The sequence below is a fragment of the Argentina silus genome (assembly GCF_951799395.1).
Source record: "Argentina silus genome assembly, chromosome: 3".
Taxonomy (NCBI): domain Eukaryota; kingdom Metazoa; phylum Chordata; class Actinopteri; order Argentiniformes; family Argentinidae; genus Argentina; species Argentina silus.
Genome location: NC_139657.1, coordinates 11,474,629 through 11,501,257, shown reverse-complemented (window position 1 = coordinate 11,501,257; position 26,629 = coordinate 11,474,629). Strand labels below are relative to the sequence as shown.

General features: G+C 48.5%; 1 protein-coding gene across 3 annotated transcripts in view; it reads right to left on the bottom strand.

Annotated features, from left to right (window-relative positions):
* Positions 1-26,629, bottom strand: part of otud7a (OTU deubiquitinase 7A) — a 42,758-nt gene that overhangs the window by 3,591 nt on the left and 12,538 nt on the right. For all 3 annotated transcript variants that reach the window (XM_083665616.1, XM_083665615.1, XM_083665614.1), the window contains 11 exons: positions 25,617-25,749; positions 20,864-21,017; positions 16,135-16,317; positions 15,759-15,977; positions 14,064-14,165; positions 12,925-13,052; positions 12,129-12,241; positions 9,476-9,603; positions 8,932-9,081; positions 1,485-1,599; positions 158-242 (listed from right to left, as the gene is read on the bottom strand). In XM_083665616.1, the coding sequence (XP_083521742.1) occupies positions 158-242; positions 1,485-1,599; positions 8,932-9,081; positions 9,476-9,603; positions 12,129-12,241; positions 12,925-13,052; positions 14,064-14,165; positions 15,759-15,977; positions 16,135-16,317; positions 20,864-20,948 (1,308 nt within the window). In that variant the 5' untranslated portion in view covers positions 20,949-21,017; positions 25,617-25,749. The remainder of the gene's footprint in view (positions 1-157; positions 243-1,484; positions 1,600-8,931; positions 9,082-9,475; positions 9,604-12,128; positions 12,242-12,924; positions 13,053-14,063; positions 14,166-15,758; positions 15,978-16,134; positions 16,318-20,863; positions 21,018-25,616; positions 25,750-26,629) is intronic.

Below are 26,629 nucleotides of genomic sequence, written 5' to 3'. Positions count from 1 at the left end.
CTAAGACAGACGCATTATAGTTAGTAAATGGGAATAATTACATTCTGACATTGACAATAAAACAAATATATTCGGGGTCTGCATTTGATTTGAAAGCCATCTGAAACTGGGGACAAAAATAAATTCAAGCCAAAATGATTTCCCAAAAAATAATTACCCTGGTTTCTGATGGAATTCGAATCCATGTTACATTCATGTAGTTGTGCAGCAGATTGAGTTTGGCTTCCAGAGACAGGATGAAGCTGAAAGGGAGGAAGGAGAGAGAACCGTGATTATCAACCATTAATGTTCTGACTGCCTGCCTCGTGATGATTTCAAAACACTTGAGGATTAACAATTGGTTCATGTCAGAGCTTCATGACAGATGTGGTTCTGGGCCTGGCTACAGCATTGTCCTGTGAATGAACAAAGTCATCAGCTTAGTTTCCTCTAGAGTGCTTTCCCTACAGTGATGAATATACCAAAAACAAATGAAGCATTTCACAATTACCAATGGGAGAACCACTAATTACTGCCTATTCATGCGATACATCAGGAACAAAATGAAGAGCTGAGTGCTTGAAAGTTTTCTGGACATATTTCATAATGAACTCTGCATAGAGTACTGTAGTCCTACAGAAAAAATCTGGAGCTTTCTGAAACAAGTCCAGTCGCTTTCCCTCCCTGCGCATTCATAATCCACCATGTTCCTGGATTAGCTGAAGCACCTGACTGGCAGGAATGTGAAATGGACACCCTTACATAAACTCATTCCTTTCACTCAAAGGCAAATCCTACAGTTGGTTGATCTGATCCAGGGGCTGGTGAGGAGGGAGGAATGCTGATTAAACGAGCCTGGCTCGACCCGTTCCTGAGAAACACTTTGTATGACTGACACGGATCACACAGAACACGGCTATGCACTCTGCTCTCTCTTTGATGTGACCCGAGTGCCTGGAGCCCCTAAAGCAAAGCTAAATCTCTCATATACTGTAGGGGCTCATGCAGAGAGAGAGAGAGAGAGAGAGAGAGAGAGAGAGAGAGAGAGAGAGAGAGAGACAGACAGAGACAGACAGAGACAGAGAGAGAGAGAGAGAGAGAGAGAGAGAGACAGACAGACAGACAGAGAGAGAGAGACAGACAGAGACAGAGAGACAGACAGACAGAGACAGAGAGAGAGAGAGAGAGAGAGGGGGGGGGGGGGTCCAGTTTGGCCTAAGTGGGTCCTCTCCTCTCCCTCTGCTCCATGCGATGTGGAGCTGTCAAGACCAAATCAAGCAAGTGAAGTGAACATACAGTCCAGTATGCACTTCCAGTGGTTGAGCAGGAGCAGGTGCTGGAGGTCAATGTGTAAAGTCAGATCAAATGGAAATCTGATTTGGACCTTATTGTCCAGAAACACACTTGGGCGACATGAACTTGCAGTGAGTCCTCCTTTTTCTTTTTTCATCATCTGAGGGCGGGACGTACAGCCAGTCCTACAGACGGGAATGCGAGGGACTTACTTGGCCAGCTTGGCGTTGTCGTTGTCATCCCTCCCCCACTCCCAGTCCCTCCCAGGATCCACGGCGAAGTGGAGCGCCAGCAGCTTGTGCTCCGAGTCGGTCAGCGGGATAACAGCTGGAACACAGGAAGGGGAAGGGATCAAGGCTTTGGTCTGGTTCGTACCGGACCACTGGATGCATGTTACTGGGGTGGGGACGACCCCACATGAGTGCAATCGCTGTTACACCGGGTTTCACATGATGAAGACGTCTGAAAACAGGACCCTTATTACACTCAGAGATAACACATACATGTACCGATTCTGGTACACGACACAATGTTTTAAGTGTGAAACCGAAAGAATAATGCCTGCACATGATTTTCAACACGTTTTCTTGCTGTACCAGCATAACGCTACTTTGGACATATTCCAGAAAACCAATTTAGAACATGTGGCGCCCTGAGTCTCCATAGACCAGGGGTGTGGACACATCAAAAGGAAACACCTGCCACATTAAAATGACACATTTCACACCTGCCAACGAGTGGCACTGCTGCAGCCTCCAGGCCCACAGTGTTTCTAAAAGCTATAAGGCTCAGATTAAAGGCTCCCTCGTCCCTCTGCGTCTCTCTAAACCCTTCTACTAGGCTCTGCCCTGATGACATGGGCTCCAATCCCTGTCACGGTTCACTGGGCTGCTGCAGTAGTCATGTTATTACAGTACATGTCATGCTTTATGAAATCGCCACCATGGGGGAGAAAACAGCCTGCTGCTCACAGGCAGCGTCCGTAGAATGTGCTGTAGGAGCGAAACTACACTTATTTATTTTCTGTCTCCCCTGATACCATCTAACACTACTTCTTACACTCAGGAAGAACGTTTCAACACTGATGACGAATGACTGAGAGCACGAAACAGATATAGACACCCACCCTGGTTTCCTCTCTTGGGAGAGGGGGGTGTGTGTGTGTGCGCGCATGTGTGTGTGTGCGTGTGTGTGCGTGCGAGTGCGAGTGTGAGTGTGTGTGTGTGTGTGTGTGCGAGTATGTGTGTATGTGTGTGTGTGTGTGCGAGTGTGAGCGTGTGCGAGTGTGTGTGTGTGCGAGTGTGAGTGCGTGCGAGTGTGTGTGTGTGTGTGTGTGCGAGTGCGAGTGTGAGTGTGAGTGTGTGTGGGAGGGGTATTCCGTTTCCCAAACCGAATGTGAGTGGAGCTGAATCAGTGAGCCCCTCTCGCCCACCTGACTGATCTTTTCAGCCTGCGCAGTGAGAGGGGTGGCTCTACTCGTGACAGCAGGGAGATACAGCCTGTTCAAGCAGAGGACATTCCAGCCTTCGCTGTCAGACGCAGATGGAACACACAGATCCTCTCTCCCCCTCCACACGCCATCCCTCTTCTCTGCCAAGAGGCTGCTCTGCAGGTTTAACAATGTACATGAGAGTACTACACCAACTACCCCTGAGTCATGTCAATGATACTGCAGGGGAAAACTGCCACCTTGTCTATGTGTGCAGAGGGTGGTGTGTGTGTGTGTGTGTGTGTGCATGTGTTTGTGTGTGTGTGAGAGAGAGAGAGAGAGACAGAAAGAGAGTGAAAGTGTGTGTGTGCATATGTGTTTGTGTGTGTGTGTGTGTGTGCCTGTGTGTGTGTGCCTGTGTGTGTGTGTGTGTGTGTGTGTGTGTGTATGTGCGTGCCTGTGTGTGTGTGTGTATGTGCGTGCCTGTGTGTGTGTGTGTGAGAGAGAGAGAGGCAGAAAGACAGTGAAAGTGTGTGTGTGCATACGTGTTTGTGTGTGTGAGTGAGTGAGTAAATAAGTAAAAAGTGAACAACAAGTACAACCACACCCCAGACAAGTCTGTTCCCTGCTGCTATTATCACTTGGCAGTGGCGACTTCAAGCACTACTTCACATATAGCGAGATACCACTGTCACTTTCACTGTGCAAACAAATTCCATCCTGTCAGCAGAACAAATATATCAGTCATTGCACCGATAAATTAAGCTTGTCTGGGAATTTGAAATCGATGCTGAGAGGTGCCTTTGATTCATGCCTGTGAATTAAAATACACTTGCAGCATGGATCTAAAAGGGGTCCACATAGAGCCATGCCAAAGAGTCAGCCAGGCCTGCGAAAGTGATAGGAAAGAATGGGTGTGGCATGCTAAGTTCTGAAAAAAAAATAAAAGGCTTTTGGCAAGAGTGAAATGGTCCCTTCCTGCAACTCCTGCCCTTGGCTCCTCCACATATGTGGACACACCCTCACACATACGCATACACATACAGTACATACACACACAGACGCACGCCCGCACGCCCGCATGCACTGAGGCAGTTCCGACTCGGGTCAGACAGCGGGCAGTGGGGGTCTGTGGGGTCGCGTCCCCAGCTCTCACACAGCTGTCCTCCCTCATAGCCTGTCCAAAGTGCTGTGTGTGCTGTTGTTCCCAATTGGGCCTGGTCCAGATCCAAAGCCTAACCCTGCCAATTCAGCTCCAGGGGAATGAAGTGTAATGTATTTACTATCCCTGTTGGCGGACTTCAACTGCTGTCCTTGAATGACCTATTCTCACAGCATATGCATAGATGACAACATAGCCCTCTGTGGAATGTGAGCTGTGCACCAGTTTGCACTTGGCCTGTTTATACAGTAAGAGAGTGAGGGGGGGGATGAAGACATAGAGAGAGAGAGAGAGAGAGAGAGAGAGAGAGAGCGAGAGCGAGCGAGAGAGAGATACTGGGTTCAACCTGTGCAACTGATGTAAACAAGGCTTCAAACAATGGCTCATTTACCCTGAACCTTCCGTGACACGATATACTTTTCTGGTTGAATCGACATTCCAGCTGTTGGGGTAAAGTAACAGAACAGCAACTAGTGGTCTGGCTTGAAGTTTGACACACACTGTATTCCTCTTGCTTCATTATACTGGTAATGCATCATTCTGAAGCCATCCAACATATTCATTATTTAGCCTTTAACGGATATATAATGTACCTTAACATTGTGATTCTTCAAATAAATACAATACCAGAGTGGTCTTGGAATAATGTGTCAACGTGTAATGTGTACAATAATCAATTGTGTATCTCAATGCTCAGTCCACGCCTAGTTTCATTGAGAGCTGACTGAGTAATGTGTTGATTCTCTTTAGTCTACTCCCTCTAGTGGATAGATCACTCATCAGTGCAATTCAAAACTATTTAATAGTCTGGCCTGTATTCTGAAAATGCTATTCAAGAACAATTTGTGCTGGAATATGAACACTCCAAATATTGGCTCTCTCTGCACAGATACTTTACACAGCTGCATAATCTAGGGGCCTAATTCACCACAATAAACAACATTGCTTAATAAAAGCCTGTGCCTTATTCCCAGCATATTGTATTTATCAGCAGAAACATGGAGCTAATCACATGGGCACCACAATGAGAATAGCACATTAAACAAAAACATGTTTTAGCGTGTCGAATCTCATTACCATATTGATGCCATTATGTTGATTATAATTTGAGTAAAATGGATGTCTTTAATAGACATTGCTGTAAATCCTGGTGGGAGCTGGATGGCTTTAACACAGTGTTGAGCAGTGAGCCGGTGGTCTCCGTATAAAGAGGGCACTTTTATATAACGGAGAGAGTTTTAAAGGCTGATGACGATATGCCAAAGAAAACCTGGAGGTCTTTTGATACTGGAAGCACAGCTACAAATAGCTCCAGAGTTTTTCCAAGGCCAAGCTTTCTCACACGGTGCTTAAACCACAGGAGCAAAAACAAGCACATTAAAAACATGGCCGCCAGCGTCTGCTGAGGGCCCACTCATTATGACACAGTAGTTGAGCATGTGTCTGCCAGTGTGAGAGGGGATTAGAGTCTGTCTACTCAACGTACACCTGATTATTACACTCGCTAAAACACAGGTTGGGCAAACTGCACCTGTGGGAACCATCTTTATCACCGTCTATCAGTAAAGAGTCAAAGACAAAAGATAATGTCTCGCTTCCTTCTTATATCCTGTGAATCTGGCAGTCCCTACCACCCTGATCTCAGACATCCCCTCCCAGCGCCACCCCCAGAGCAGCCACAGCCATGCATGCAGACTATCAATGTTTAGCTGCAATGAGGTGGGTGTCAGTGTGATTTAGGCTCAGGTTGCTGCCGGTCTCTTTCATAGACAGAGCTGAAGAAAGCCCTACTATTCCAGCCCTGCCGCCACGCTGGCACCTGAACACACACTGCAGGGCAGACGGCCACAGAGATGCACGTGGGGTAGGTAGGGGGGGAAACTGAGTGAGACCCCAGGCATGAGACGCTTACACAGCAGAGCAGAGGGACGGTGAAAGAGGCCAGTCTCCTCTTTGGGACAGGAGGGGGATGAGGGTTGGTTTGTTGGGGCCCTGGACTCTGCCCATATGTGGTGATGTGGCCAGCCTCAGCTGACTGGGGCAGCTCTGCCCTAATTGGCAGTGGCAGAGGGGGCCTGTGTGTGTCTGTCTGTCTGGCACCTGTTCAGAGAGCAGTGGTGAGGCTGTGTGACGGGTGCAGGGGCAGAGTCAAGGGAAGGGAAGAGGGGCAGAGGCAGAGGCAGAGGCAGAGGCAGGGGTAGGGACAGGGGCAGGGGCAGGGGCAGAGGCAGAGGCAGGGGCAGGGGCAGGGGCAGAGGCAGGGGCAGGGGCAGAGGCAGGGGCAGGGGCAGGGGCAGGGGCAGAGACAGGGGCAGGGGCAGGGGCTGGGGCAGAGGCAGAGGCAGAGGCAGGGGCAGGGGCAGGGGCAGGGGCAGGGGCAGGGGCAGGGGCAGAGGCAGAGGCAGAGGCAGAAGCAGGGGCAGAGGCTATCCATGTTGGGTCTTGTGTGGACCAAGCTCACTCCAGATGACTCCAGTCTGCCAAGTGATGACTGAGTCTGCCATCTCATCAAGGAAAGGGGTCAACACTTTTTAATGCAGTATGAAGATAGGGAAGTTCAATAATCTGTTGCATTACAAGCAGTCCCACTTTCTGTGTCACATTAACATGGTACAGTATAGACACAACATAGACAGTATAGACAACACACCATACCACATCCTTGTATTCCTATACATTGCAGTTGGAACAATGACATCATTGTTCTGTGTGTGTGTGTGTGTGTGTGTGTGTGTGTGTGTGTGTGTGTGTGTGTGTGTGTGTGTGTGTGTGTGCTGTTGAATGATATTCACCCTATAGGCAAGAGCAGGGGGTTGGTGAGGCATCATTAATATGCTTGAGAGCAGCAGTAGAGGTAATGTACTCTGCTGTTACTACTCCAGAACATCCTGTACGTCAGTGGCCTCAACAACAGAACAATCTGCGACATAGTGGCTATGTATGAGGAGGCTGTCTTTGAGGAATGAGCACCCCCTGTTGGACAAAAAGCGTTCCTTCAGTACTGCTGCGCCCCGGTAAAACAACCCAAATAAAATGTGATCTCTAAACAATTATGGGGGCCTGTGTTTGTGGCTTTATAGAGAAAATGACTCCAGGGAGTGAATGGCAGGTTAGTAATCACGTCCGTCAGCAAGTCTGGTGTGTCTTGACTGGACTAGTCTCCCCTATAGCTCTAATGACTGGGTTTGTGTCTCCAGGCCCAGAATAGGAACTTCACAGAGAGAGAGGGAGTTGGCCAGCTGCCCACACAAATGACAAGTCTGTTCCACCCACAGAGGCAGATACAGAGGAGTGCTGTGACGGCCAGGGGAGGGTTGTCAAGGAGATCCAGTCTATTTGTCACTCAAAGAACTGCTTGTGAGGATTACTGTGACCTCGGGTATGAGCAATGCATCTTGAATAGGAGAATAACAATGATACACCATGGGCAAAAATGACCTTTCCGGAATGATCTTTTACCAATGAAAGCTCACTTTTTTTTCTAACAGCTTCTGTCACGACTCAACATTCAACAATGCCTCTTTTCAGGGAAAGACAAAAGAAATACAGAACAACAGAAACACAACAGAAGTACAAACACATACAGAGTTGGTTATACTGTACAGTACGTAACCATACCCAGTCTTTTTGAATTGACTCAACGTCTCTATTATCAAAAATCTATAAATGTATGATCTGTTCCAAGGACACAGAACCTCTTAAGAGTATTTGATCAGTGTTGAGTTGCTGAGATCCAAGGGAAAGGTCCACCCTCCATCTTGTGCTCTGGGCCACTCTGATGATTCGTGGCGCCTGAGGGACTGCTTCTTTAATAATGGATCACAGGTAATTAGACTTTGGTCATCCATTATTCATCTAGAATGACAGGCAGGCCCATCTCCTTCTCTGTCACATAGTCTACCCTCTAAGTTAAAAGCAAAGGGCAAAACTGCCCATCAGTGGAGGCTGGTGGAGGTAGAAATTCCTCATTCCATTTCATGCATTTCAATGAGTCCATCCTCCGATTTCTACCTCCACCAGCCTGCCCCTGTATCACACTCCACTACTGAAGCATTGTTTAGGAATGATGGTCTGTGTCTGTCTGCTGAGTCCTCTCCTTGGTCTTTAGTCAGAGAGTACAGTCTGTGGTTACTACACTTGTTCGCAGACACTTCCACACAAATGTGTGAAAAGTCTGGTGAACCAACGCATCAAATTTAGCCTTCGATAAACCAATAGAAGGATTGTCGAAAATGCAGGACACACAATTTCATCGGATCAATCTACCAACCAATCATCTCCAACAACACCTTCCTCCTAACCCTCCCCCTGTGTCTTGTGCACCTCTGCTCACGCCTCGATTTGGAGCCACGCCATGCGGTCGTGTTTATTTGCTAAAATTAAATGGTGACAAATACTTTATTCAGTAAGATCGCTCCCATAGAATTCTATGCTCACTCCCACTAAGGTCAACTTTGAGTTGTTGATATTCCAGGCTTATCTGCGCTGTACACAATAGCCTGGGCCCAGTCATTCAAACGTTTAATCTGGATCAGAATGATCCTGATTCTTTTTTGCTATCAAGGATCAGATCAGGCTGGCTGAATGCCCCTAAACTACTCAAAATCTGCCAAATAGATCTGATCCTGGATAGCAAAAAAGAATCTAGTTCTTTCTGATCAAGTTTTGAAATACTGGACCCTGGGGACTAGCACTTATAAGACTGTCTCAAACAATCTCTGTGTTGCTATTGATCACACTCAACCAAGCTCTATAATTCAAGATTCAAGATTCAAGATTAACTTTATTGTCCCACAAAGTGGAAATTTAGCTTGGGCTTTCACCCATGATGCCACTGTAAAAGACAAACATTCCACATACAAAAAACATAGAAAGGTGTTAGTGAATAAATACATACTATGTTGCTATTGGTCACTCAACCAAGCTCTGTACAGTCATTGTTCAGTCTCAAACAAGCTCTCATTGGTTAGTTCTTCTCTTAACCTATAGCTGTGCAGTCAGTCCCAGAGCCAAAGATAGATAGAACCATGGTCAGTCCTGAGTGAAGTCATCATGGCCCAGTGGTTACCTTGCTCCCGTTGCTGGTCCCTCTGCTCCATGGACACCAGAGCAGAGAAGTGGGCCTGGTCATAGGCTAGCACCAGGGGAGAGCAGTGGCAGCGATTGGGCGGCACCTCCAGGGGAAGATACAACCCTCCAAAGGGAATGGGGGCGAATGCTGGAATTAAGGGCGAGGAAAGGTTAGAATTCTATTAGCAGGAATACCAAGACCTCCAATGCTAGACCCTCAAAGCTAGACCCCCTGAAGCTAGACCCCCCAAAGCTCGACCACCAAAGCTAGACCCCCCCGAAACTAGACCCCCCAAGCTAGACCCCCAAAAGCTAGACCCCCGAAACTAGACCCCCAAAGCTAGACCCCCAAAGCTAGACCCCCAAAGCTAGACACCCCGAAGCTAGACCCCCCGAAGCTAGACTCCCAAAGCTAGACCCGCAAAGCTAGACCCCACAAAGCTAGACCCCCTGAAGCTAGACCCCCCCTGAAGCTAGACCCCCAAACGCCATGAGATCCAGGATATGAAGAGGAGGGTACAGGAGAGATAGGCCTACTGTACCTTCTCCTCCTGAGTCTCTGAGCATGGTGTCTGCCACCACCACGATGGGCCTGCGCAGCACGTGGGCCAGCACAAACACATGGAACTCCTCCAGACTCTCGTACACAGGGTCCTCTGAGTTATCCACTCTGTGGAACAGAACACAGACAACACTGTCACTGACCTACATGCAGCACTGTACAGTGCATCACAATAGAGGCTGGTTCACCCGGTTAGGATGACATGATCAGAATTTCTCTTTTTAATTTCTAATGGGGCATCCTATTAAAGGACCTCACATATTCTAGATCCATTCTTAAAGAAATGTCTATCAACGAGGTGGTCTCATATTGAATTATCAGTCTAATCCTGTTAACTGGATTTCAATTCAAGGATCTGACTGTCGATCCACAGTGGGAAATATTACGATCATAATCACACCATCTATATCCATCACATCTGTCCTACACAGGGCTATGGAATGTCTTTCATGATATTGGATCCTGGTTTAGCCCCGAGCTGCCTCTACTGAAGCACCATTACACATTGCAGAAGTATCTCGTCATTTCTGCATACTGTCGTATCTGTCTGTGGAATCTGTGTGTGGTGTGTGTGTGTGTGTGTGTGTGTGTGTGTGTGTGTGTGTGTGTGTGTGTGTGTGTGTGTGTGTGTGTGTGTGTGTGAGAAAGAGAGAGAGTGTTCTTTGTGTTGGTGTGTGTGTTTGTGTGTGGTGTTTATGTATGGTGTTTGTGTGTGGTGTATGTGTGTGTGTGTGTGTGTGTGTGTGTGTGTGTGTGTGTGTGTGTGTGTGTGTGTCTGTGTGTGTCTGTGTGTGTCTGTGTGTGTGTGGGCGTGCCTGCTTGAGAAAGAGACACAGCCCCAGGGCTAACCACCACCGGAGGATGTGCAACAATTAAGTCCTCACACATACACACACAAACATTAACGCTGCCAAATTCACTCTAATATGTGAACCCCACTCTCATCCTATTTGTGGGCTGATGATAGCACGCTAGGTCTACAGCCCAATATCTCTAAACTCATTACTGCAACACAGCCTCAGTGAGAGATTAGGCTCAATGAGTATACTATGCTTTTTTAATAGGATGGAATTGCATTGACTACATCAAGAGCCATCTTTTCCTTCATAAAGTAATGCTAAACTCAGCAGAAGAATAAGATAAAAAGCATACCTTGTCTAAATTATCATTTCATTTTGAGATACTGTCCCCAAATACCCCAAATACAGTTTTATTGTATGGTGAAGTTCAATTCGAAGTGTTAAACCTTGAATAATATTGCAGTTGGAATTTATAGATCCAGAACATTGGTGATTAGAATGTGACTGAGAGTTCTTTAAAAGAACATGCCTGGAATGGAATGAGGTTGTGCGATGACATTTCAACAACTGCATTAAAGTTCCATTAAGGCTGTAGAAAGTTGTGAGTCTTGAAAGACCGTAGACTTTTATAATTTTCCACTTTCTTTAGTCTCAAAAGTACCACCTAGTAACTGCTGTACAGAGTTACCTATTATCTAGCTTTCCACCAATGTTGTCACATACAATACTAGACCTAGAGATTAGCCTACTGATAAGAAATGAGGTGGGAGTGATACTTTGTCACTGAAAGCAACACATCTTCCCATGTGAACAGAAACAGGCAGCAGTTGGTTTCACAATCAGAGCCAATCGAATTCAGACAAATACTGAACCTGAGGACTTCTGAATATAGAGCGGCTTAGCCACAAACAGAGTTCTTCTCACAGAAACGTGTGTGTGTATGTGTGTGTGTGTGTGTGTGCGTGTATGTGTGTCTATGTGTGTGTGTGTGTGTATGTGTGTCAGTGGAAAAGGAAACTGTGAACACCGGCCAGCATTCTGTTCTCTATAGTACGTGGGAGAAAACCACCAAAAAAAAAATGTTACACTTTTCAACGCCATCCCCCCTGTGACCTGAGATGAACCCACAAACACTTGGGGACGAAGCACAGCCAATACCCAAGGTAACCAGTGGGTGGCAGTGTTTCCCCATGTGTCTCTGTAAGCTAGAGAAGTGAGCCAGGCAAAAAAAGCGGACGCAACTACAGCCTGCCTGGCAAGCTGCCAGCAAAAAACTTTCTTTAATGAATCTATCTCCCCGGAAAAAGGTCAGAGTTTTAATTGCAACCCATCCATGCTGTTAATGTGCGGGAGCCTTATAATGAGTGTGCCGAAGCAGGCCGTCTCCATCCCTGTGTGATGCCTGCTGGGGTTGAGAGTACCGCCTACCGGCAGTCAGGCAGGCTAAGGCCACTGATCACACTCACACTCTCTCCGAGGGGGGGGGGACTGGACTCCTCTCACCCCCCTGCCTCCACACAGAGGACAGGTCTCTCCAGCCTCCTGATAACATTATAAGGGGTAGCTACAAGCGAGGCTGGGTGGAGGTGGATTTCTACCTCCAGCAGCCTCCCCTGGATGGCTACTGCATTGTTTCAAGCCTTTTGTTTCTCCTATTGTTCAGGTGGTCTATATGGGAGTTATATTCACCAATATGTACAGTACTATATACTGTGGAGGGTAATGATGAGTGTGAAGTGGATTGTTGATAGCGATGGGGTGAGGGTGTGTGTGAGCCCACTTGTTGACACCAATAAGGCGTGGGTGTGTGTGTGTGGGGGCTGAAACACTTACCCTCCGCTGGTGTTGCCGTTCTTGCTGAAGTGTGTGCGGGGCTCACTGGAGGCCAGCTTCAGCAGATCATTCCACTCACGCTCCCACTCCTCCTCGGTGTACACCAGCCCTGACTGCACACACACACGTGGACACACACACACACACACACACACACACACACACACACACATACACACACACACACACACACACACACACACACACACGCACACGCGCATGCGCACGCATGCACACACAAACAAATAAACAAACAGGGAGATATGATGATGAGCAGAATCCACAGGGAATTTCCCTCCCCCCCTCCCCCCCCCCACACACACACACAGACACACACACACACACACACACACACACACACACACACACACACACACTTGCCTGCTTAGACAAACCCACACACACACACGTAATTATTCCACTTCTGTCCATCCCCGTCTTCTGAGTTGTGCACCCACACACATGTACTGTAGGCACACTTTCATTCCATCAACGATGCTGCTATACCACAGTAGCTCAACCTAGCTGGAACAGGAGGACCTACTCTGATATTGGCAAATGCTTTAATCTGTGAGTTGGAAGTTTGACACAGGATTTGACGGTATTAAAAACTGCTCATGTCAAATGAAATTGAGCGGTTTCCCTTTCAGCGACGCTCCTTTCGTTGCCTCTTTCAGGGAGAGAGTATTGTGAGGGTGTGTGAGTGAGTAATGAGGACACTATCACACGCTTCATCCCAGACAGCTCCTCTTGGAGTAGGTGTGTGTGAGAGTGTGTGGATGAGATGACCTCTGACCTCTTTGTTCTGCTGTGTCTGTTGCCATCTCCACCTCCTCTTCAGGGCGTCCCTCTCTGCCCCGCTCTTCATCATGGCGTACAGAGACTTCCTCAGCACCAGGTCTCTGTCATGGAAGCCCCACATCCCTAACAACACACACACACACACACACACACACACACACAAACACACACACACACACACACACACAGACACACACACACACACACACACACACACACACACACACACACACACACACACGCACACACACACACACACACTTTAATGAGCAACAGAGCCAATGCAAATAGAGAACACACATGAGTTGCAGAGATGCACACACACAAGCACACACACAAACACACACACACACACACACACACACACACACACACACACACTCAGGCACTCACGGATGTAATTCAGATTTTCAAAGGATGCAACTCCTTACTGTTCTGACATTAAATATGTTGAATGATCATCCTCAGCTTTTCATCATCACCCCTCAACACAGGGCTTAATCCACCATCAATATAGATGACATTAAATCTGGAGGATTTACTTGCAGCAAGCTCCTCTCCTCTCCTGCTCCAACACCTCCCACACAGGGGAACCAACCATCTCCCTCAGCAGAGCCCTGAGATCTGAGCTGGGCTGTCAGGCCTACAGCTGATGTTCTCCTGCTCCTCCTCAGATCAGCATTCTCTCTCTCCTTCTCTCTCTCTCTCTCTCTCCTTCTCTCTCTCTCTCTGCTTCTCTCCATCTCTCTCTCCATCTCTCTCTCCTTCTCTCTCTCCTTCTCTCTCTACCCCCCTTCTCCTTGCCTCTATCTCTCCCTCTCTCTCCTTCCCTTCCCCCCACCTCTCTCCTCCTCCTCCTCTCACTCTCCCCCTCCTCCAGATTCAGCAGCTGTGACACAGCACTGACAGTGTTCAACACAGCTGTGACATTTATTCAAACACACACAGAGTGTGTTGCTCCATATAACCCCCCCAAAAAAAGCTAAAACTAAAAACTAAAAAAAAAAACAGTCTGATCCCTGCTGGAATTCTAATGCAGAACTATCTCAGAGTGAGAACGGCTGGCAGCGTATCTCCAGTACCGTGAGCATCTCCCTCCTCAAGCAGCAGTGAAAGGTGTGAGGCTGAGCTCACCTAGAGAAGCAGCATGCAGCAGACAGTTCCCGTCCCCAGTGGTGGCCAGGGGAAGCAGCTTCTTACAGCTGGTGCACATGGTGGACCACCAGTTTAGACGACCTGCAGACACCGTGGAGAAAAAACAACCTCGTGAACCTCTGTGACGAGAACGTAGGATTTTGACTGTGGAGACCACAAAGACCTGCGAGATTGAATTACAACACTGGAAGTCGGCGTTGGTTTGTTGAGGTTGGGGAGGAACAGACGGGAGAACGAGAGGAAGTTCTGATAATAGGGTATGACAGCCATATCTAGGGTTCTCACTGCACACACTTGTGCACACGCGCACGTTTTTTTGGAATGACTTAATATTCAAATGTTCATAAAAAATAAGTTAATTTGACCTTCATTAACAGAGTGTCTACTAACAGTTAAAACCCAGAGAGAACAATTATCCAGTAACATACAGAATAGACAGACTCCTCAGATCTGAGATGATTGAAATGCTGTGGGCTATAAGGGGGCGCAACACTGAAACACTCTCCCACCAGCTTCAACATGCCGCTCCCACGGCAGCTCTGAGGTCACGGCCCCCCTCAGCCACCTCCCCCACCTCCCCCATGCGGCTCTGAGAGAGCTGTGAGCCTGACCCCTCCACCTCCTTCCTCTCCCCCTCTCCACGCCTGCCTCCGGGCCTGCCCTCCCACTGCCCACATTCCCTAGGGGAGAGAGGGCGAGCGGTCGCCCCACAGGCCTGGCTTCTGTGGGCAGCTTTCCTGGTACAGGCCTGGGGTGATCAGAGTGCACCATTTATTTATTTAGAGAAAGTAAACACAGAACAGGCTCTCACTGATTTGTGGGCCTAAGTGAAGATGAAGGCTAGAGGGGGATATACTCAAATTCATCTTGCTGCTATTCTTTGGTGTTCTAGTGTTACGATAGCTTAGTAACCCTTAAGAGATTTGACTTAATCTTTTCCTTACCCAAGTAAGCTGAGCGAATTGGAACATTGAGTCATTCACACTAATGCAAATCACTTAGCTTCACAGCATCGCAATTGAGAGTGTTCTCTACCTCCATATCTCATGATGTTCCATATGTTAGTTCCAAGGGGAGGCTGGCGGAGGTAGAAATCGGAGGACGGGCTCATTGCAATGCATGGAATGGAATTAGGTTCATTCATTCCATGAATTACAATGAGCCCGTCCTCTGATTTCTACCTCCGCCAGCCTCCCACTGGAGTTCCCAGCATCAGCTACTGTAGTAACAGATGTGGCATGGAGTGATGAACTATTCAACACCTCCGTAACATAAACCCATGGCTCACCTTCACAGAAAGAAAATACATGATTATGAATGATCAATCAGCATATTGCATGATCACATCAGTCCTCATGAAACCAACCCTACAGAAATAAGCTCACCAGTCCTCTGCCTTTCTAATGGTCCGCTGAATCCAGCGGGTATCAGGTCAGTGTACTGTAGCACTAGAGTACCCCTGATCTCAGATCAGCCCAGAGGGGTGCTACTGTACTCACCAGCCTGCTCCAGAACCATCATGGTGGACTGCTTGATGAGGTTCCCTCTACAGATCTCAGATCAGCCCAGTGGGATGCTACTGTACTCATCAGCCTGGTCCAGAACCATCATGGTGGACTGTTCTATGAGGTTTACAGATTTCAGATCAGCCAAGAGGGGTGCTACTGTACTCACCAGCCTGCTCCAGAGCCATCATGGTGGACTGCTCGATGAGGTCCCTCTCGATAAAGCACCGGAAGTCCTCGCTGTAGACACTGAGGTCTGGCAGCTGGAATGTGTAGATGGGCATCTCCAGAGGGAACTGCTCGCTGGTGCACTCACTGGCCACGTGCAGCCGCGCCAGGGACACGATGGCAGAGCTGGCATGGGAGATCCCACGAGACAGACGCTTCTCTGAGGAGAGGCAGAGGACACAGGACACGACCTAATCAATTCACAATTCACCGGAATCTAACCTACGGGCGAGTGAGAGGTCAGAGTGAAGTGAATGGAGGTCCTCTTAGGTGAGCGTGGCGCGGCGTGGGGTGGGGGGGGGGGCAGAGCCGCCTACCCTGGGTGTTGTCCTCCTGCTTCTGCACACACGGCCTGTCGGTCTTGCTGATGTGCGTGGGCGTGTCTCGCTCTGGCTGCTTGAAGAAGCGTCCTTCGTTGAAGACCTGCGGCAGGTTGGCAGTGTGGACCTGCCTGAGCTGCTCATAGTCATTCAGAGCAGCACTCAGGTCCCAGTTTTTACCTAAGGTACACAACAAACACACACACACACACACACACACACACACACACACACACACACAGTCAGTCAGTCAGTCAGTCAGTCAGTAGAAGACTAGTTACTAGTCTACTCTGAGGGTCATTATTCAGGATCATTATTGGTGAGTTTAACAACATAAAGAGTGCCATTAGCAACATTACCCGGACCTGCACCCATCCAAGTCTGAGTAATACGAAAACACACCATCATACATCTAGAGGACAACTAGGTTGAGGAGGTACAGAGGGGACAAGGAGAGAAAGATAGTGAGGACACTAAGTAAGAGACAGTTCCTATAATAGGGGATGACAGCCATAGCTAGAGTTCTCGCACACACACACGCCCACACGTACGCACGCACACACACACAGACGCGCGCACACACACACACACACACACACACACACACAGAGCTCTCTCCTCTGGCTGTCATCTTATCCTCCTGACAGATATCTGGATTCCCTCCTAGAGAGGGACTCACTTGTACTAGAGCTCAGAGATCTGTCTCACCACACTACAATATCTCACTGAAAGCATTCTCGGTGCATCAGACCATCCTAAAAGTCTCCAAACACCAGACTATCACACTGCACCAAAAATCCTAGGCTTAGAGGACGACAGCAATGTAAGAGCAGCTTTGCATCTCCAAAGGTCTCAGTCTCATCATATGTGTGTGCGTGCGTGCACATGTGAGTGTGTGCATTAGAGTGTTTTACACAGACTTAACTGACTTCCTTCCTCAGCCCCCAGGAGGGCAGCTGTCCTCACTCCCTCCCTCAGCCTTGCAGACAGTGTCTCAACAGTCTGAACAGCACAAATCATCCACACTCACATCCATCGATACAAATCTGCTCCGTCTGTATGGATCTCAGTATCCTTTAGCTGCTCAAATCTGAAATACAATTTAGGGTTCAATAGCATGGCCACTCAGCACCTAATGCATGGTCTTTACAGCCCACTAAGCATTAGGCCTCAATCAATGCAGCAGACTAGCATGTAGAGCACTATGACAGTCGTGTCTGTTTCCGGCTCAGTCCTCCATTTTAAATCATTACGGTCTGTAGAAGCAACACTGCGACAGGAATTCAGTAGCAATCTATATACATTAAAATATTTCATTTCAAATACCTCAGCTGAACTCAGAATGGCTTTATAGTTTCTTAATGCAATATTCCCAGGGAAGTGCTATTCTCATCCCACAAGGACAATTTAAGTTGAGCTTGGTTAGTCATGCACAAGCGCTAATCTGAGCGCTAATTGAATTGTTTAATCTCATGAATTGATTTGACTTAATTCACAAAGTTGAAGTATGCGCATGATGAAAAACAAAGGTTCTAAGGATAACCCGTATTAATCAAATAATCTTTTTGGTTGGGTCTGATCTTCAGGCAATTACCATGGCAACTAGAGAAAAACAATGAGAAGTCAATGGGGCATGTTAAGGCTAACTCTGCTCCCAGAAAATGAGATGGATCCATAACGCACAGAAATGGAACTATATTCTATTATTACCTAGAATACTTAATAACTTTTAGCCTACTCCAAATTAAACCAAAGACACCATATCAAGGTCACAAACCTCACCCATAGTAAAAGACAATTTGAGTTCCTAACCTGAGTAGGCCTGTACCTGCTCTAACAAGCCCCTGGTTCCCTCGAAAGAAACCCATCACCAATGTGGTGATCCCCACAGTGCAGATTCAGATTCAGTGCTTCAACAATCCTCTAGAGGGCAGCACCACATGTGTTCTGACGTTCTCACATCTCCCTCTGTATCTCCTTATACCTCACTCACATAGAGGGGCACAGAGCAGCCAGCCTTGACGTTGGTGGCAAATACCAGAACTGTGCAGCATTCTAGATGCCTGCCTGTGCGAAATGGAACATCAAGGCCTCTCTCCTTGTCCCTGAGTGCTCTGTCTCCTTCTCTCTGTGTTAGCCTCAGTAGACACCATGGCAGAGAGCCAGGTGAGGAGCAGACACACAATCAGGCGAGAGAGAGAGAGAGAGAGCACAGAGACACAGTAATGATCAGTGCTGTTGACACTAGAGGACTCATCTTGCTTCCAACACAATCGATCATTCAATCAGTCCAGACGCCATCGCCGCTGATATAAAGACAGGGAACTGACAGGGCAAGCAGGTAGAGCATGAAACACTGTCCCCTGCACCACTCACACACACTCTGGGAGGTATTTCATACCTCAATGCATGTGTGTCTATCTGGATGTGACAGTTGAGACTTCGGTAATATCGCTAATATCCATTGAAGATGGTTAATTATGTCCTTGCCCTAAAAAAGGCAAGGTAAATACACTCCACAAGTTAATAACCATAGAATACTTAAGAATATCAAAAAGCATGATGAAAGACATGTAGTTTAAAGGTAGACTCAGTCATTTCCAGTGTTGCTAGCTGTATGTGATCTGTTTCTATAAAAGCTATAGTTTATATAAAAGTGTGTCGGGCCACAGTTTTGTAAACAGAATGTTATTACATCCTACAGAATCTCATTGTTGCAGAAGGCAGGCACAGTAGTGGCATGAAGAGCTCGTCAAAAAGGTCTAAGTATCTGTGCAATGCTTCTATTTCCCCCCCCAAAAAATGTATCCATATAAAATGTCAATATTAATAATAATATTATTTTTATAATTATTATTATTAGTTGTTTCATCATTTAGTATTTTAAATAGCAGCTTTTGTGTGCACCTATGTTTCCTCTGGCCACTATTGCCAGGAAATTGAAAATGTAAAGTTAGCTGGAAATGTAGCTGTACAGTGGCCATGTGGATCTCTCCAAACCATTACACGATAATAGATTAATAGTGCATGACAATGTTTAATAAATAACATGTTTATAAAAATTGGGAGCAGCTGGCTGTGTTTTCTGTTTTTCATTTTTTTGTCATTCATAAGCTGATTTAATTTCATGCTCTTTGGACATTTTCTTTGTGGTATTATATGCCTCAACAAGGCAGCAGCCTCCCATCTGTGCTGAGTCATGTACTGTACAGAATGTACTGTATGTATGACAGAAAGGAAAGGAATGCAAATGCACTCCTCAAAGTGCTATTAATATATCTCCCCTGCAGGGTCTCCGAACATGTGTGTTTGATAATAAGCATTTCTGCTATCATTTTAAGTATCAGCGCTGTAGGCTACAGGGTATCACACAAGTACTGATACCACCAGTATCATTTCACCTAGTCCTAGCTGATTATCCAAATGAAATAATGACAAGGAATATCATGTACTTTTTCACAAAAGGCGTAGTCATAGATAGATACGCGTTTGAAAAGCATAGATCTGCAGTTAAAAAAAAACAGGACTCTTATGAAAATAGCCTCATTTTCAGTCTTTTCATGGGAACTTAGTCATTCAGGAAGCAACTAATTTCAGTGGTTGTGGGATGAATGACAAAAAGAGCACCTGAAAATCCACTTAAAAATGACTATTACAGCACTGATTCATACACATGTGACTAAACTCACTTTATTTGATGATTTATACTGTATCAACTAATACAGCATAGGTACATCATCAATGACTGCATCATCTAGAAGTTGACCCAACAGAGCAAATTGAGATTGAGACTATTTCACAAGGTCCTCCAGAGGAGAGGGCTCAGGGCTTGCTGGCCTGTCTTTCTGAGTGCAGCCCATTTGATGTGTGATTGGGCAGCAGAAAACCAAGAGCCTTTGCAGCCATAAACCCCCGGGGGGAGATTTCCGTTGACCGTACGGCCATGTTGCTGTATTGCGCTTCTGCTTACTTCCTGTCTTTTCTACGGCGGGTCTGTACGCTGAACCAGTGCCAGCAGCACTCTGCTCCTCAATGAGTTCCATTGAATGGGCACAAAGCTCCCCAGGGGAGCGCTCTCGTAAAGCCGCCACACAGGCCTCTAAATCAGCAGGCCGGCCCACTGCTGCAGGCCCTCTCCTCTCCTCTCCTCTCCTCTCCTCTCCTCTCCTCTCCTCTCTTCTATTCACTTCTCCTCTCCTCTCATCACTTCTCCTCTCCTCTCCTCTCCTCTCCTCTCCTCTCCTCTCCTCTCCTCTCTTCTCCTCTCCTCTCCTCTCATCACTTCTCCTCTCCTCTCTTCTCTTCTCCTCTCATCTCCTATCTCCTCCTCTACTCACTTCTCTCCTCTCCTCCCATCACCTCTCTTCTCCTCTTTTCACTTTTTCCCTCCTTCTCTCCTCTCCTCTCCTCTCTCATCTCCTCTTGTCTCCTCTCTTCACTTCTCCTCTCCTCACTTTCTCCTCTCCTCTCCTCTCTTCCCCCTTTCCTCACGTCTCCTCCTCCTTTCATCCCCTCTCCTCCTACCACCAGAGGAGAATGGCCTCCCGCCCCTCAGACCTTCACAACAAGGCTAAGCACCACAAGGCTAAGCACAACAAGGCTAAGCACAACACAGGGCACGACTAACCATTTGCCCAACGAGTACAGCTCGCCACAGTGTATTCTTACTGTGGAACGGACCAGAGCATGGAAACCAATCAGCAGGAACCAGTTGTGTGTCTCTTACCTTCCAGCAGGTCTCTAGCCAGACCTGGTTCTGCCCCGGTGGACCGAACAAAGTCTGACAGGACCGCGTCCATGTCCAGAGTCATGTGATCATGTGGGTGCGCTGCCCAGGGTGCAGCGGTCGCCTTCGTGGTCGCCAGCCTTCACGATGTCATCTGCGGAGGCAGGGAGGGACACATCAGACCACTGCTCTCAACGCAACGCAACATTGCCAACAGTCACAAGTTATTACAGCAGTAACTCACTACTCACTCTCTCCAATGAGAGACGCACAGACAGCCTGGACAGTGAGTCTTACACACTGTACATTAAACATGACCTCAGCCTACACCCTGTAAGATAAACACCCGCACTCGGAGACCATCTCCATGGAGACCAGGACCCAATCCCGCTTCAAGCTCACACAAACAGGACATTGCACATTGGGATCTAGAGAGCATTACAACCATGCATACTCCAACGGACACTGTATACCACTCCCACTGTTCCTCACCGCTCTCATTGGCTGGCCTGATGACAGATGTGTGTGTGTGTGTGTGTGTCTGTGTGTGAGAATATCCAGGGTGGAGCCTCCATCCAGGCCTAGTCACAGGACACACCTGTTCCTGCAGCTTCTGGCCCGCTGCCCTGGCCTGTCACCGTAGCCTGTCACCGTGGCCATAATAACACTGACCTTCTCCTGCCTCTTGCTAACGCTGTTGAATCAGGGCGAGGAGGGGTGTGTTCCAGCGCCAACACACACATCAGCACTTTGAGCCGTGTGCATGTGAGTGTGTGTGTGTGTGTGTGGGGGGGGGGGGGGGGGGGGGGAGTGCGTGTGTGTGTGTGTGCGTGTGGGGGGGGGAGTGTGTGTGTGTGTGTGTGTGTGTGTGTGTGTGTGCACGCACGTGTGTGTGTGTGTGTGTGTGTGTGTGTGTGTGTGTGTGTGTGTGTGTGTGTGTGTGTGAGTATGCATGTGTGTGTGAGAAGATGACTCACTGTTTAGAAGGCTGGACAGGAGAGTGTGATGTTCTCTCAGCTTTAATGTGATGTTCCTGAGAGCATGTTTACATGATGGCTGTGGCACATGGCCTCTAATGAACAGCACACACTCCTCTCCAGATTCATAAACAAAGCTGTGGCTCTGTGACGTGACTCACAGCTGGAGCCCCGAGCACTCCCCAGCTGGAGCCCCAGCCCCAGCCCCAGCCCCATGTAGCCCCAGCCCCAGCTCCAGCCCTATGTAGCCCCAGCCCCAAGCCCCAGCTCCAGTCCCAGCCCCAGCCCTATGTAGCCCCAGCCCCAAGCCCCAGCTCCAGTCCCAGCCCCAGCCCTATGTAGCCCTAGCCCCAAGCCCCAGCTCCAGTCCCAGCCTCAGCTCCAGCCCTATGTAGCCCCAGCCCCTACTCCAGCCCTATGTAGCCCCAGGCCCTAGCCCCAGCTCTAGGCCTATGTAGCCCCAGCCCCCAGCCCTAGCTCCAGCCCAATGTAGCCCCAGCTCTAGCCCTATGTAGCCCCAGCCATATGTAGCCCCAGCCCTATGTAGCCCCAGCCCAAGCTCCAGCCTTATGTAGCCCCAGCTCCAGTCCCAGTCCTAGTCCCAGCCCCAGCTCCACCCCCAACACCCACCCAACAGCACCCTCCCCCAGTCCCAGGTCAGCAGCACCCAGCGCCCAGCACCCAGCCCCAAGCCCCAGCCTCTGCATAGTTTCCATTCCACATGAGATACTAAGTCGGTGGGAGTCAGAGGGAGTGGAGCAGCCCGAGCCATGGTCGTCAACAGAGACTGTTGACGACCCACTGTTCCTCACCGCTCTCATTGGCTGGCCTGATGACAGATGTGTGTGTGTGTGTGTGTGTCTGTGTGTGAGAATATCCAGGGTGGAGCCTCCATCCAGGCCTAGTCACAGGACACACCTGTTCCTGCAGCTTCTGGCCCGCTGCCCTGGCCTGTCACCGTAGCCTGTCACCGTGGCCATAATAACACTGACCTTCTCCTGCCTCTTGCTAACGCTGTTGAATCAGGGCGAGGAGGGGTGTGTTCCAGCGCCAACACACACATCAGCACTTTGAGCCGTGTGCATGTGAGTGTGTGTGTGTGTGTGTGGGGGGGGGGGGGGGGGGGGGGAGTGCGTGTGTGTGTGTGTGCGTGTGGGGGGGGGGAGTGTGTGTGTGTGTGTGTGTGTGTGTGTGTGTGTGCACGCACGTGTGTGTGTGTGTGTGTGTGTGTGTGTGTGTGTGTGTGTGTGTGTGTGTGTGTGTGTGAGTATGCATGTGTGTGTGAGAAGATGACTCACTGTTTAGAAGGCTGGACAGGAGAGTGTGATGTTCTCTCAGCTTTAATGTGATGTTCCTGAGAGCATGTTTACATGATGGCTGTGGCACATGGCCTCTAATGAACAGCACACACTCCTCTCCAGATTCATAAACAAAGCTGTGGCTCTGTGACGTGACTCACAGCTGGAGCCCCGAGCACTCCCCAGCTGGAGCCCCAGCCCCAGCCCCAGCCCCATGTAGCCCCAGCCCCAGCTCCAGCCCTATGTAGCCCCAGCCCCAAGCCCCAGCTCCAGTCCCAGCCCCAGCCCTATGTAGCCCCAGCCCCAAGCCCCAGCTCCAGTCCCAGCCCCAGCCCTATGTAGCCCTAGCCCCAAGCCCCAGCTCCAGTCCCAGCCTCAGCTCCAGCCCTATGTAGCCCCAGCCCCTACTCCAGCCCTATGTAGCCCCAGGCCCTAGCCCCAGCTCTAGGCCTATGTAGCCCCAGCCCCCAGCCCTAGCTCCAGCCCAATGTAGCCCCAGCTCTAGCCCTATGTAGCCCCAGCCATATGTAGCCCCAGCCCTATGTAGCCCCAGCCCAAGCTCCAGCCTTATGTAGCCCCAGCTCCAGTCCCAGTCCTAGTCCCAGCCCCAGCTCCACCCCCAACACCCACCCAACAGCACCCTCCCCCAGTCCCAGGTCAGCAGCACCCAGCGCCCAGCACCCAGCCCCAAGCCCCAGCCTCTGCATAGTTTCCATTCCACATGAGATACTAAGTCGGTGGGAGTCAGAGGGAGTGGAGCAGCCCGAGCCATGGTCGTCAACAGAGAAACAAACACCCACAGGCTTGCAGCAGCAGCAGCAGCAGCAGCAACACCAGCTCTCTGTGTGTCGTACTTTGGCCAGACTGCCGTCCCATCTTTTATGAGGCGTGGCACAGGAATGAGAGAAATGTCTCACCAGATGGCCTGATACACTGCCCACAGAGGAGCACTGAGGAGTATGCAGGGGGAGAGACTTTTACCCTTTTACTGCCTAGCCACAACTGAGTCTCACTGTATGAAACACAACACTACGGTGTGGAAATCCAGTCCCAGTCAGGACACAGTGTGTGGGTCTGTTATTTCCTTGTTCCTGAGGTCACCCAGCAGGTCACAAACTGTTCATAGATTACTCATTGCAGGACCCACCCAATACAAGAATCTAGCTAGGATCGCTTGTTTTTTTTGGTTGCTGGTTTTGTTTGATTCGATTCAACGTTTGAACCTTTCGCATCGTTTGTCAAGATTGCTGGAGTTCAGAAAATGCGGACCTCGTGTTCAGATAAGAAGAAGAGAAATCCACCACCCACTTGGCTGCAGCAAACGCTGAACAAACCCCTCTGTATGTCTTGGCACCGAGAGGAAATATCTTTGTTCAAGAACCCAGCAACTTTTGTCTTTATCATATGCATGATTTATGAGGAAGAGCTGCACTTCAGCTGTAGTTTAGCTGACCTAGTTACGGCACAGACGCTTGCCTTGTGTTGCATGTGCAGCGCAGTGCCGTGCTGTGTGTCTATCTACCCTCGCCACATGGTAGAAGAAACACCGCACACTCAGGCCATAATAGGGACACTTTACAACATTCTTTATTCAATGCCTTGGGGCCGAGACTGTGAGATTATTGTTAACTTTTCCGGCATTTCTAAAGTTCAAAGAAGATTCAATAATATAGTAGCACTGGAAGGGGAGGGGATATATTATTCGGAGAACAACTTTCACCATTTTGAAAGCGTCACATGTTCCCAGATGAAAGACATCTATGTTTGTGACAACAAAACGGTTGACTTGGTGTTTACTAATCACGTGTGAGACAAAAGTATCTTAATGAGGGGCACCGTCACGTAGAGAGACACACAGACACACCTCTGTTCTTTCAGGACTCGTTGTTGACAAAATGCTCACGCATCATTAAGCACTCCCAAAGGGCAGACTCTTAACTCACTTCAGGAGAACGCCATTATTAAGCTTTGTAACCATACAAGCCTTTAAGCGTGAATCATGATATTGCTTTACAGAGCGCAGATGAGTGGGCGTGTGGGTGGAGGTGGGGGTGGGGGTGGGGGTGGAATTGGGAGTGGGGGTGGTGAAGAGGCATAAAGATACTGTAGCAGTATGACATCGTAAGTCATGACCCTCAAGTCCCTTGTGAAACACTCTCATTCAGCCCTTCTTCCCGTGGGAGGTCATTTGTGTGAGGGGGAATCATGGAAATATCACTCAACGACTCATTCGACTGAAAGTCTGTGTGTCTGAGTAAGACATGGCAGTCTGGGGCTGGGGCTGCCCCTCTAATGAACGGAAATCTGAGAAGCAATGTATTTTGATGAAGACAAAGACTCACACTTTTGATATCATATCATGAATAAATCAGTTAAACGGAATCCTCTCATCTTATCCCAGCTTTGCATAAATTTGCTTCCAGTTACAGTTGATTCAGTTTTGAGTCCTTATTGTGGAAAACATGGAGACTCTCTTACTTTCTGTATTTTCACTGAAGGTTGTTCAGCAGCCAGCTGACCACCTTGGTTCTGTCCCAGGCCACACCCCCTGCTTTAGTCCATGGCTTCAGTAGCAGGAGAGGCGAGGAAGACACGAGGGACGCAGAAAAGCCTGGAACACAAGACAGGAATATCAGCGAAAAAATCTCCAAAAACAACTCCCTCTATTCCTTAGCTAGAGAATCATACAGTGACATCATAGATTTACTTCAGTTAAAGGGGCAAATCTCCATTTTTGGACTTTCAAACGAATGATATAGGCATTGATACTTAACAATGTAACGTATGAATGCCTCAAGTGTTTAGTTGTGCTTACCCCGTCAGAACCCAAAAGCTTGTTTTATTCCATTGTTTCTACATTTCAAACAAACACTGCATAGCCTCAAAACACTTCACCATCAAAGTAGATTCAGCTTCTTTCTAGAATATGCAGGTGTAGACTCCTTAAGGTGTGGGTCTGTAAGTGCAGAGCAAGCTTCATCTCTGCTCTTACGTAAGAGAGTGCTTCTCTTAACTACAGTAATGCTGATGCCAGTACCGGTAGAGAGCCCTGCGTTAGCTTGACGGCCTGCTCACTGGACAGTATCAGCCCTCTGATGAAGAGCCAACTTCACGCAGCACCACACCACACAAAGAGGAATGGAGGAACAGTCATTCTACATATGAGATCATTCCGTTTCGAAAAGAGGAAATTAGCCTATGGAGAATGACGGTAATAGCATGAGTCAGAATAACACCTATGTTTACGTGTGTGTGTGTGAGCCTGAATGGCACAGTGCACACACTATGACATAATCAGAAGGTGTGTGTGTGGGGGGGGTATGCAGAAGTGCAGTAGTCCTTCGTCTGTGTCAGTGGAAACAGTGAGGCCCTTGCTCAGGCGAGAGTGGGCACAAAGGAAAGAGCCTCTCACCGGCACTGCTTTCACTCTCACACTCTCTCACACTCTCTCACACACACACACACACACACACACACACACACACACACAC